The 14040-nt window shown below is 40.1% G+C and overlaps 1 protein-coding gene across 1 annotated transcript in view; it reads left to right on the top strand.

Moving 5' to 3' along the window:
* si:ch211-113g11.6 (semaphorin-7A) overlaps positions 1-14040 on the top strand; it is a 39947-nt gene that overhangs the window by 23353 nt on the left and 2554 nt on the right. The window contains exons 9-12 of the mRNA XM_032517878.1: positions 1037-1145; positions 1330-1537; positions 11625-11740; positions 12283-12455. Coding sequence (XP_032373769.1) covers positions 1037-1145; positions 1330-1537; positions 11625-11740; positions 12283-12455 — 606 coding nt within the window. The remainder of the gene's footprint in view (positions 1-1036; positions 1146-1329; positions 1538-11624; positions 11741-12282; positions 12456-14040) is intronic.

Consider the following 14040-nt stretch of genomic DNA (forward strand, 5'->3'; position numbering starts at 1 on the left):
CACACACACACACACACACACACACACACACTCGACTTTCTCATGTATCAGATTTTGGAAAGTACCTTTTCAGTGTCAGTTTCCATTTCATGTGACTGTTAGAACTGTTAGAAAAAATATGCCAAATTATTGTTCACAAAGTGTGTAAGTCTTGTTTCAGCAAAATCAGCTGTCATACATCTACTCCTGTAATACAAGAACATGTGGTATCATTGTCTACAAGACGTTGCTGAAAAGATTTCTAATTGTGTACCAAAGGAAATACTGATCACAGTTTGTCCTTTCAAATGTATTGTTCAGTTTTCATACGGGAATCATGGTACAACCTCACATATATTGTTTCACACAATGGTTTCTTAGATTTGCAGTAGTGAGGGTGCTACATGTGGCTTCACTGAAAAGACAAAAAGAGAACCATGGGAATGCAGAAAAGACTGACATTAGTTATTATTATATCATACAAAATTGAACATGAATGAATATTGCATCAGAATTAGCTTAAAGGTCCCATGGCATGAAGATTTCACTTCATCAGGTTTTTTAACATGCGTTTTAATATGTGTTCCCCCAGCCTGCCTATGGCCCCCCAGTGGCTAGAAATGGCGAAAGTGTAAACGGAGCCCTGGGTATCTTGCTCTGCCTTTGAGAAAATAAAATCTCAGATGGGCTGATAATCTTGCACCTTATGAGGTCATAAGGGGAAAGGGTACCTCTCCTTTCTTTGCTTTGCCAGCCCTGAGAGAGAGACACCCATGAGAGAGAGACATCATGGCTTTCAAACTAGCAAAGTGGCAGTTGGTCAAGGCCAAGACTTATATAAGACTTATTCAACTGGTGGCAAGAATAACAAATAGACATTGGTTCGCTTTCAGGTGCCCACTCGCCGAGAACAAGCCAGGGATTATAGACTATAGAGTTATTGTTTTAGGGTCCTGTGTCAGCTGTGAATTTCAAGCTGTGTCCTTGCATGGCCCTCATAACCACTCACCTTGCTTTTACTATGGATGTAATTACTCTTTTCTGTGCCATTGTTCAGGGGTAGAACAGTGATCTGTGCCTACTCCATTGAAGATATTGACCAGGCTTTCTCCACATCCAAACTGAAGGGCTACAGCAGTCCATTCGTTGGCAGTCGCCCTGGGATGGTAAGAACACACGTCAACACTTTTATTTCCTTTCTTCTTTTGAGGTGAAATGATTTAGACGAAGTGCTCTTTTTGAAAGGCATGAGTTAAAAGAAAAGCAATTTCAAACTCTTTTGTCCAAGGGCATTTTGTTTATTCAAGAGCCCGTCCTGGTCTAAATCAATTACATCACTTCTCCTCTCAGTGTGTCCGCAAAAACTCAACAACAGGAGGTCACAACGACATCAAAAATCTTGGGGTGATCAGATACCATCCAGAAATTGAGGATGTGATCCGGCCTGTCGGTGTGGCTCCACTGGACCTGCCCACAGACGACCAAATCACACACGCTGTGGCAGACATCGTCCTGGCGGTCAACGATGAGCACTACAGCGTGCTGTACCTCGGAACAGGTGTGTGCGTGTGCATGTATGTCTGTATGTTACGGTTCCGCTGTTTGTTATGAAGAAATTGCGCCCAAGATAACCATAGATATCTCTGTAGCCGCTGATCTTATGCATTTCTGAGCAGTGCACATTAGTTACAGATAAGCCTATGGTGGCTATGTGTGTAGGGTCTATATCTACAGTACGTTAACACACAACTATAAATCAACCTTCACTCACTATAACCTGAGCAAGGAAGGGAAGGGTCTATGTTAAAGATGCATTAGTCATGGTATGTTCATTAGAGGGCAGATGGACTCTTAACCCTTGTGTTGTCCTCCCGGGTCAAATTTTTCAGACTTTGTTTTAGTTTTCACTAACACTACCTTACTAATTTTACACTACTTTTTGGAATTTATGGTCAGTAACCCTAATTTATTTAGAATTATACCTAATACTTGAGTTAAAAAAGGAGAAATTATGAAAGGAATGAAAGTGAAGTGATCAATTGTATTTGCAAAGAGCGCGGCATGGAATCCAATCCATTTTTGTGGTCATTTGGTTAAAAAGAAACCTATATTTCAGATGTAGACAGTTTTTTAAAGTGGTCAGATTTACAGGAGGGGTTAAACAAGCTGCCAGACATATAGCCATGACATAGTGTTGCCTTAAGTTATCTAAGCCATATAAGTTACTCGAGCTAAGGTTTTAACACTAGCCTAATAAAACATTCAGGAGACGGTGAGCAACATTATCATATCCTACTGGAGTTGTTTGTTCTTTTGTCTCATTTTAGCTTTGATGTGGTCTCCACCAAAAAGCCTAAAGTCTCAAACAATGGTCCCCAAAGTCTCTGTAAAACCTTATCTCAAGCGCATGGATGTTTCATTTTCTTCCTCAGCTAGTCGCTTACTTTGCTTGTCTGCTCTTTGGTGCTGAGCATGTAGTATACAATTGTTTATCAGTGCATTTTTGCTTAAAACAGCTGCCTGCTGCTGCTAGAAATGGGAGTAAAATGAAAGAAATACAACTTAAAATAGGACCCATTGTTGTGTATATTATCTTGGTCATATACCTGCACCTGCTTTGTTTCTGGTTAGTTATTAAGCGTGACTAGAGAGAAGGAAAATATTGATCTCTGCAACTTAATAAACAGCATTTGTTCTCATACATCAGAGTCATGCAACCCAACGTTGTTCCAGTTCAGCAGCATGAACAAGAAGTAGTAAAATAAAAGGCTTTTAATAACTGCCCCTACACATTTAAAAAAAAAAATATTATATATATATATATATATATATATATATATATATATATATACGCGAGAAGATGTTGTGAGTTCTTAATTTAAGCACTAAGTAGTAGAAAGTGTGGAAAATCCACATGGTCAAATATTGTGTTCATAATCTATTCAAAGGATACTTGGCTTGATTAAAGCAGCAATGCCGAGGAGCTGCTGTTGCCCATAGCACATACTCCAAAAATTGCCTTGTGCCTCAGGGAGATTACTATGGCAACCATCACAAGTCATACGCATATGCGTGCATGAATGTCTTACCAAGTTCATCGAAAGATGAGCAAGTGTCATCTTTTAAGCACAATTTGTCGCCCTTTGCGGTGGATATGTGCTTGTCATTCATCAGGCAGTTCTGGGTTTGTTCTTATAGTATTACATGGCTGATAAAAATCAACATAGTGTTAAAGAAGACAGGCCGGTCTCTCGCTGTGGGCTTTACGAACTGTGTCAGTAATAAGGAGGAGAGGATGGAGAGCTATGAACAGCCACGGGTCTCTGTGGTGGCCTAAAATGAAAATAGAGCAGCATGACTCGAAACTGGTATCGGAGGCCACAGGTTGTACCGGAGGTCTGCTCTTCCACATTCACTGAATGAAAAACAGATGTGTGAAAGAACATGTGTTGGCAGCGGATCTTCCCCCCTAAAAAAGCTGTAAAGGTTGTCCGTGAAAACAGCTTATTACGACCCACATTTACGTTTGTTATTAGGCGGCGACCTCTGGTGGTCGCACTAATTATACTTTGTTATTATTTTGGCATTTTAGGCCTTAAAATGTGCACTATGAATTCCTGCATGGTTTCAGTGCAATTTCATTTTTTGTCTCAAATTGTAGGTATCTCTTCTTGATCAGCTAGCTGCTTGTTCCCAGAATAGTGAAAAGGCCTGGTGTCGGGAGCCAATACAGGGGTCTAGAACGCAAAACAAACACTACAAGCACAGGCTGTGCACCAAAATACAACAAACCATGGTCCAGGCAATCACTCTCAGATACAACTCACGCTCATAGACCGTATACAGTCTATGCTCACGCTACTCAATTGCTCACTGCCCCCTCCAATTATGTGCATTCACACTAACCCCCCCCAACCATCTTGTCTGTGATTGGCTTGATAGTGATTTGCTGCCTGTCCATCTGAGCTTTCATTTTCTCAACGGCAGAGCAGGATACTCAGAGCTTGGTTTATACTCTTAACCATTTCTATCCACTGGGAGACCATAGGCAGGCTGGGGGAAATCATATCAACGTTGAATGTGAAATTTTCATGCCATGAGACCTTTTAAGAAAAGAAACAAGACTTAGTCACCCCTGATCTTTTTTGAATTGTAGTTTGGTCACATATCTTTTTTTGCCTGTTAAATTGTGCATCACCTTCACTACAAGACACTTACAATAATATTTACAGGATTGTAACAAGTCAAGCTCATTAATCTGCATCATTAATTTCAAACATGTTCTTGTATCTCCACGGATGATGGAGAGAAGCTCCTTCCTTAAAAATAATACAATCTTTAGTGAGTGGAGCAGACAGACAGCTCTTGTTGATGGATAGTTGCATTGAGGCAGTTTAAACCAATCAGAATAGGAGAAGTGGCGAGTCAGGGTCCACCTCTCAACCAGTGACAGTGAAAGCAAAGCACATGCATTTTGAGTAGCACTGGGACATTATTCTTCTTCCCTGGTAATGGAAAATCCAATATCCTTCACAAAGATGAGCTCACAGACAAAAAAACCCACTGTGCAAAGAAAAGCTATGGCTGATATTAGTGTGGTAGCCTGGAGGGCGCAAATAGAGGGTTTAAGCGATAAATATCTTCAAAGGAGATGAATTCACCCTCAATGTAGTCTCGAATTGCCAGACCTATCTCCACAGCGCTGTGCAGTAAGGTCTGACTACACCACAGACACATTCTGGGATGGACTAGGTATTTTTATATTTATCTCCCCACATGCTCTGCACACCCATATAATCATTTATTTATTTTCATTCATATAACTAATATCTTTTCCATTGTGTTTTTAATTGTTTATGTGCTGGATTTTATTTAAAGATGTGAACTTTGGACGTAAATTCGTACTACAGTGTACTGTGGTACAACAATGAAGAAATCTTGAATCTTTAGAAGAAAATACTTTGGGTTGTTCACATTTCTTTAAACCAATCGCCTTGGGCGGCGCTAAGTTTAGATCCAGCGACGGTGGCTCCGCAAAATAGTCTCGGGAAGAAACTTGTACTTCCATTGGTCCAGACTAACCTTAATAGGGCTTCCTCTGATGAAGACCAGTTAAAGCCTGAATTCACACCTCATGTTTGTCTTTAAATAAACACTTTATACTTGGTTTGGTTCATTTAGTCAAGTGAGAATGCTGTTATTTGAACTCTGTTACAGACCAAACAACCTGGGTTGGAATCTGGGTTTGTTTGTAGTGAGAAGGCAAAGCACACCAGAGGGTTAACCAAAAGTACATAATAGACCTCAGTTCCACATGAAAGACCTGAATCACACCCTCTTGTTTTTCATGCGTCTCTGTTTTTTCAGATATCGGGCTCTAGATTTGTATCGTCTTTGCTACTGATTCCGCTGATCAAAGCTCACACTCTTCGGCCGCGCAACACTTGAAGCTCAAGTAGAGTGACCAGACTTTGGGTGCCATGCTCCCAGGCACCTTGACGGGGGCTGTTATAAAAGTAGAAAGCATTACTCATCTAATTTCCACACAGATCCTGTTTATTGTAGTCACCTTTGTCTGGCAAAGGGATGATATTTGGAGGACAAAGGAACTCACTTTGAAATGTTGGCCTAAAATCTAATTGGCCTAATTAATTAAATAGCATAGCGAATACTCTTGTGTTTTAAAACCTTTCTAACTAGTCTTTGGGGATTCCCCTGTAAAATGCAGGCTGACAAATCGCTGTAGGATGTGACAGTTATTTTCTCTGCAACAAAAATATTTATTAATTTAACTTGTTTTTAACTAGCAGGAGACAAGTAAGTTATAATTGGATCATTAAATGAACCCTTGTGTTGTCTTCCTGTCAAAATTGAAAATCTCTTTTGAGGCTTTTTATTGATTTAAAAAAAAAAAAAAAAACGTGTTATTCCGTTTTGAACGTTTTTTTTCAATGTTTTTTTTTTTGACGTTTTCAACACTTAACTTCAGTTTTACAGTTAAATGAACTCATTTATAGGAAATCATACCTAATGCTTGAGTTAGAAAAGCAGAAATTAGGAATTATTTAGACTCAAATTAAAGGAACGTATGTTGACGGATAATCACAGACTGGAATATGTCAACTTTTACTCAACAATATTTCAAAACCACTTCATTTTTTTTTTTCAAATGCTATAAAATTGAATAAGACGCCCCAAAATTAATGAAAGTAGAGATTTGTTCTTGCCAAAGACAGTTTTGGAATCAATAATGTTATTTTGGGTAGTTACAATTGGGTAGAAAACGGGTCAATTTGACCCAAGGACAACACGAGGGTTAATAAATAGGGTTGAATCTCTTTTTTGTGTTGTAAGTTAATCCATCGTTTTATGAGTTTATAACCTATGTGTACTACTGTAGAAGTTTGGTATCATTTCGGACATTATTAGTGGGGTAATTTACGAGATACACACTTGGTTCCATTAGCCCCTGCACTAAGCTAACCAGCTGTTCACGCTAACTCGCCCAATGTTCGACCCAGGTGATAAAATCTTCTCAGGGTGTTGTTTTGCTTAAGGTTGTGGTGCAAAGGGCCATAGGGGGAAATTGCTCCAAAACATCACTTTAACATATTTTGTGTGCCGTGTTCTTTTGCAGGGTGCAAGAGACCATTTTGCAGAGTTGCTGCGTTTGGAGCTTAGCGCCGCTTCAAGTTGATGTTTCCAAAGCTTACTCCACAGCATTGTGGAGATTGGTTTAACAATGCAAGGATACTAGTCTTTGTTTTTCTTTTCCAAAAGAATAAAATGGCCACAGATGTCCAAAGCGTATGTCTGCCTCAATCAGCACAACGCACAGCTGGCCAGAATTCAGTTTGCTACTTTAGAAATGCAATTTTAGAATGTGTCCAATATGTCTGCTGCCTCGGCCTGTGGTGTTAGGTTTGTAGAACAAGAAATGAAAAATCCAAAGTGACAACTTAAGAGAAACCTAAATGGGTGAAATCACTAAGTTTGCTGACAAGTACCAGCTGGCGCCAACAGTGCTGGACCAAATCTACTGTCGGCCACTGACGTTAACAGCCCTAAGACGGCCGACTGTGAGTACGTTGTGGCTAGACCCTAAAGAGTCTCAAAGGAGGTATGACAGGTTGAAAGACTCCAGTTTTCCTCTGGCTCTCAGTTAGTGACTGAGACTGACGACTGTTGGAAATGGAACAAAAGAACAGGCAGGAGTAAAAGCTTTCCTTCGGTAACTCACTGACAGATTGACCACCAGAAGTGATAAAGCTGCTTGGACTTTTCCAGACATGAAAATGATACAGCAGAAAGATCCCCTCAGGGATGGAGGAAATGTCAGAGCCATACACTTGTTTCGAATTGACTTATGTATGAGATCAGAAGCTATTTTCTTTTCACACAGTGTGACATTCGAGGTGGCAGTAGCTTAAAGGTTAGCGAGGCGGACCAAGGTGGAGCCCGGCTGGGAAACAGTGAATTCGTGAAGTGAGTGCCTGTAACTCAGACTTACTGTGAAGAGGTTGCACCTTTAAAGAGAAAGGAAACCGACCTTATTGAATAAAATGAGGCGAGTTTGAATCTTTTGGCCAGCTGGAATAATGCTTTGAGAGAATAAGTGTGGTGTAAAAATTTAACAGGAAAGACATTAACTGTACAATAATGTGCACTCAGCAGACTCTCCATAGATAAATAAAACCCCAAAAACAGATTAACTCAGCAGTTGCCACAGTTCAGCATTGTATATGACGTCAGGGACCATGTCTGAAGTACTGTACGTATTTCCACTTTACATGTCATCCCCTTGGATTCTTTCTTTCTGTCTTCTGTATCCTTAAATAAAACCAAATAAAACCAACCGTCAATCACTCAGTCACCCTTTTCCCCCGCAGAATGCCTTGCTGCTATCTTTGTTCTGAAATACTGTTTTGATGAAAGAGCTGAAAATAGCTGGATTTCAGAATCATAGGACGATAAAGTGGATAAAATGAGACACATTTATCTTTGACTACAGAGAAGGAGAAAAAAGATTTGAAGTTTACGAAAAAGAGAGTAGGCAGTTTCAGGCCAAAATAAGTCTTTGTGACAGCGAGAGCCTGCCTAATTCCAAATGTAAAAGTGGACCGTGGAAAGAAATGAACATGCAAGGTACAAAAGGTATCACTGTTATCACATTTTCATAGTGGTGAAGGTAGAATAATATAAGATGTGACAAAAGACTAAAAATAATATTTTTTATTTTATTAATCCTGCAAGGGAAATTACAGTGTTTTCACTCTGTTGTTAGAATTCACATGCTCAGTTGGTGTACATGCAGTAATCGAGAGATGTTAGAGTGGGGGGGCTGAACCTGTCGGTGGACAGGCATCCCGAGCAGTTTGGTATTAGGTGCCTTACTCACCTTGGCAGAGCTCCAGCTAGTCCACCACCATACTTTGGTGCGTATGGGGACTTGAACCAGCAACCCTCCAGTTATCAACCCAACTTCCTACAGACCGAGCTACTCCCAGCCCAAATTATGTTAGAATGTACAGAGCCCCCAAGGGGACATGGAGAAAGAAAAAAAAAATTACTTAACAATGACTTTTGCGAGATCTTGACTTTGAAATTGAAAAAAAATAATTGAAATTAATGTTTTTTTATTTTATTTTTTTCTCCATGTCAAAGTCAAGATCTCGCAAAACAAGGTCAAGATCTCGCAAAAGTCATTGTTCAGTAATTATTTATTTTTTCCTTGATTCTTTCATGTCACCTTGGGGGTTCCAGAACAATGTCTTTCTGCCGGGAGCCTTTAAATCTGTCAACACATTATTTGGAGAGGAAGTTGCAGTCTGCTGGAAGCAATGAGTTAGAGAATGCATATAGTAAGGATAGAAGACTTTCACTGGCTTTCAGGCTAATTAAATATCCCCAAACTCTGCATTGAAAACGCTCTGGGCAATATGAAAATATTGAGCAGAGCATGAGACTGTAAACAGTCTGCGACAGTGAGGTTGCACTTTTCTGTCTGGTAGTGTAATTGTCAGGAGTTGTTGGCAAGTGGAGCCAAACACACACAAGGAAGCAGATAAAGACTAGCAGTTTCACTTCAGGAGTTACTAGAACAGGAGATAACCAAGGTGAGTGAAAGGCTGGAGAATGGGAGGAAGGAGAGGATGGAGGAGATTGAGTTGGATCCTTAGAGCACAGGAAACAAACAAGCTTTAGACAAGGTTACAAATTCACAAGTAGAGGCATGAGCGTAGCAACCCGACAAACAATCTGGCGATGAGTGGAAGGAAAGCCGGGGTTGGTACACTGTGGGTTGATGAGCTGACTGTGGAGAGGTGTGTGGTGAGCCGGGAGAGCTGATTGTAAGCTGGTGTGTTGGTTGGCTGGGTAAGGGTCCATAGTAACAGCAGGACAGAATGTGACTCACACACAGTGAGAGACAAACTAGAGAACGCAGGAAAACAAGGGAGAGATAGGAGCACTGCCGTGGCTGTGACATTAAAAGCCGAGTGCACAAAACAGAGTGATGGCTCAGATCTACCATAATGACGCCTCCATTTTCAAAATCATGCTGCATGCAAGCATAGAAAAAATAAGGGATGGAGCTTCTCGGTCTGGAAAGTGAAGCCAATATGGAAATGTCTTAAACCTGCATTCTTTTTCTATTTTTTAGATTCTTTTTGTGCATTTTCAGCCTTTATTTTGATAGGACAGCTGAAGACATGAAAGGGGAGAGAGAAAGAGAGAGAGAGGGGGAATGACATGCAGCAAAGGGATCCAAATCCGAAAGGATTAAGGATCTGGCATTGAGTAATGAAAGTCGCCCAACTTGAGGGGCGGCACCAAGCGTGCATTTGAAAATATCACTGCACGCAATTGGATAACACTACGACCAATCACAACAACACACGGGGGAGGTTGCTCCTTTATGTCAGCCACAAAAACCGAACAGATTTCTGAATCAAATTGATGCAGGTATCACACGCCCACAGCACTTTTTCCACACAATGTCCAATTAGTGAGACATTTTGGCCTGCTTCTACTTACAAATTGGCTGAGGGAATGCAAACAAGGAGGGCGTCCATGCAGGAGATGCACGGCGGATGTTAGCAGTAGGAAGGGAGAGACAGAGTTAACACATAGGCAGCTTTTCTAGCCTTAGGGCCCAGGTAAGGTTAATCAGCTGACGACCCTCACAGTGTTTCCTGTCTAAACTCTCTGCTTCTACAGTTTTTTTTTCTGCGCTAACCCTAACTGGCCTGAGGTCTGCTGGGTGATAGTTTAATTAAACATAAAATCAATTTAGAAATTAACACATAAGCACAAAACTGTGATAATGAGGACCTTGAGGCTAGATTTTGACTTTGGGCCCTAATAAAGCGAGACCTACCTTAAGACCCACATCATGTCAGCTGATAATAAGCTCTACTGGTGCATATTGTATTCCCTAGAACATTTTGTGTTAAACTAGAATAAACCAGTTGCCATGCAGGAAGCCTGAGACCTTCGCTCCCCCTGCGTTATGAGGTCCTGGGTCAGTTGCCTGCTTTGCTTAGTTTTCAATCCAGACTTCAGTTTACGCTAGTGGTTACAACAGATTCACCTTAGTTCATGAATTAACTTGAAATTGAATCATAGTGTCAAATCACAACAGGATAATTTACAGACAGAGGAGGTCTAGACCACACTCTGTAATTTACAGAAACAATTCCAACAGCGGCGACAAATCAATTTTTTTTATCAGTTTGCTATGTCAGATCACTCATCTGCTGTTGCTGTGGAATATATCCCAGCTGGAGACAAGAACAAATAGAACAGAATAGAACAGAAAGCCTTTATTGTCATTATACACAAGTGCGGTGCCTGTGCAACAAGACTGAAGCAGCCCCTTTACAGTGTCAACATGAAATATAAAAATATAAAATGTATGTAGTGCAGAAGAAAAAAAGAGAGGGGGGAATGTGGTGCACAGTTCCTATATACACATATCTAAAATAGGAAGAAAGATAAAGGGTTTGTACACACATTGTGCAAAGAAGTTATTGGTATATCAAAAGTCCTGACCATTAAATATTGCAGAGTAATGAGATTAAGTGATTAAATATTAAATATTGCACTGCAATGAAATTGCACAGAATTCCAGTGTCAAAGCTCTCAGACATGGAATACTCCATTGTTTCAGTCAGGAAAGAAACTTGGCATAGAAGTTCTGTGCATAATCCAAAATGTAGCCACTGTCTAAAAGTTACTTTACTTCCAGTGCTGAATGTTTTCCAGGAGTTCTACAGAGCTTAACTTCTTAAGTTCACCCTACCACCAGCCACCCGAGAGACAGACTTCCTCTATAATATCACTGTAGCCAGAACTGTGGGTTTGGCTCGAGATTAAACTACTTGTCCTTGCACAGCAGCTCCGACTTCACAAATGCTTGTTCAAAAGATCCCGATAACTCCGGTCTGCCATTTTGCCTTGGGCACTTCAGCCTACTTCAAGAGTGGAAGCTGTCCAAGTAAAATTCACGAAGACATCACAACAAATGCAACAAAACCGTGGAAAACCAGAACGCATGGTTTTCATTTGACATGAGTTTAGAAGATTACAGACCTGTGATCCATCCCTCCACTCCATTTACAACGTCTTCTCCTTTATTTCTACAGACCAAGGCAAAGTACTCAAAGTTCTTCACAGCAGCGAGGGGGTCTTCATCATATCCCAGTACTCTCTGTTTCACAATGAGGGCCCCGTTCTCAACATGGCCATCAACTCCCAAAAGGTATGAGGAAAAATGGTACACTGTGTGGTATAGGGGAGGTTATTAACATTTTTTATTACATTTTTAACTTTTATTCAGAGTTCATTGCTCTTCTTTAGGACCACTATAATCTACTGTTCATTATTTCAACTTTCTAAGGTGAAGTAAACCCATGAAAGTTGATATTAAAAAAAAGATCGGGAGATAAAAAAAGGGATCCGACAGAAAGACAGAGGAAAGAATCCAAAACACATTTGACATTTCTCATTATAATGAACTGTCTGTTTTATTATTCTAAATTTTGTAATTTTAATATTTATTAGTTGATGAATGAGGCTGTTTCAGGTTATGAGAGCCTTTGTAAAATATTATATTTCTTCCAGCCTTATCACATGTATAGAAATTGCTCATTTGGGGTTTAAGTTGAGGGTTTTACTGTCCCATGTTGGTTTGAAAGCTGTTTTCAAAGCCACTGCTACAATTAGTTTGTCAAAAAAGAAGTCATGTTAGCAGTGGCAACACTGGCTGATTTATTTTGCTAATACTGGTCTTTTCCTCCTTAGGGACACCTGTACGTTGGTACAGCAATGGAGGTCCAGCGGCTGCCGCTGGCTGACTGCAGTCGCTATGGCAACACGTGCAGGGAGTGCATCCTTTCCAGGGATCCGTACTGCGGCTGGGACAGGGCCAGGAGGAAGTGTATCCCAATCCCGCCTGGATACAACGTCACCACAGGGTATGAGTCAATATGATGTCATTGTGCAGATTCGTGCGGAATCCCATTCATTTTCTCCATAAGGATTTTGATTATTTGCCATAATGTCAAAACCATCCGGGTTAGACTAACCCCAAGCTAAGAGATCGTGAAACAATGGTTTATGCTTCTGTAGAAGCTACAAGCGTGTTTGAAATCAACCTTGTTTAACAGAAAAAAAACATGTTGCGAAGTCATGGAGAATAACTACGTGACCCACAATCCTCAGTGTATCGACGTCGTCTGTGATTGGTGGAGCATTGCATTTCCTTTATTTATCTCAAACAATCAGTGTTGCAAGACAAAACAAAAAAAGTAGAACCACTAAATGAAACACAATCAGAATTTAACAACATAAAACAGAAAAATTAAAAATGCATATAAAACGGATTAGATCGAGAAGGAGCAGGCGGAAGCAATTATCTTGCTGTAACCATGGAAATGTTTACTGCAACTGGAATCCGCAGCACTGAAATCTGATTGTTTGTGTACACAGTCTTTTTACCTTAACCTTTTTTTTTTTTCTTCAAAATGTTCTATCGTCCCAAATCACATGTTTGTTGTGGAAAGCTGGAGAATGGTGCACCCAAAATGCAAAAGGTGGAAACTAAGGATAGTTTTGATGATATAATGACAACCCCAAAAAATGCACAAAAAGGAGTCCTGGAAACAAGCAGGGAAAACAGGAATCCAAAAATAAAGTCCAAATAAAGCAGAAGGCACGGAAACACAAACCGGGAAAACTAACAAACAGCAATTCACACAGAAGACAAAATACACAATGATCTGACACACACAAAGACTAATTACAGAGGGTAACGAGGTAACAAGAGGCAGGTGACACCAGCGCTGGGAAACAGGTGGAAAACATCAGGTAATCACAAGGGCGGGAAAACACAGGAAGTAAAACTAGACAAGACGTTAGAGAAAACCAGACTATCACAATAAAACAGGAAACAGAAGATAAAACAAGACAATACCAAAAATTACACAAGCACAAGGAGACATGACATGACAGAAAACCAGGCTACCAAAATAAGACAGGAAAACAGACTTCCACAATAAGACAGGAAAACAGACTACCACAATAAGACAAGACACAACACCAAAACCATAACAATGTTTTAGGATCCCGATTCATCCCGTAGCTGGTTGGCTCGGCTCCGGGCTAACCCTTGTGTTGCCTTCCCAGCCATGCAACGGTTTGTTTTTCTGGGTCAAAATTAAAAATTCAAACTTATTTTTAACATTTTGGTCGGCTTTAAGACACTTTTGTCGACGTTTTTGTTGATTTTTCTGTATATTTTAAACACGTTTTGTGTGTTTTTTGTCCCCGCGTTTTTTTGAAGCTTTTTCAAAATGAATTTGTTTTCAAAATCCAATAAAATTTAATGAAACACCCAAATTCAATGAAAGTAGTGAACCAATCAATTATTTTACTCGAGAAAAGCGTTGTAGAGAACCATCCAAGTTGTTGTTTTTTGATAATATGGTTGAAAGAAACCCAAAATTTCTGATATGGAAACCTTTTGAAAATGGGTCAAATCTTACCCAACAACAACAGGAG

This window comes from Etheostoma spectabile, chromosome 6 (assembly GCF_008692095.1).
Source record: "Etheostoma spectabile isolate EspeVRDwgs_2016 chromosome 6, UIUC_Espe_1.0, whole genome shotgun sequence".
NCBI lineage: Eukaryota > Metazoa > Chordata > Actinopteri > Perciformes > Percidae > Etheostoma > Etheostoma spectabile.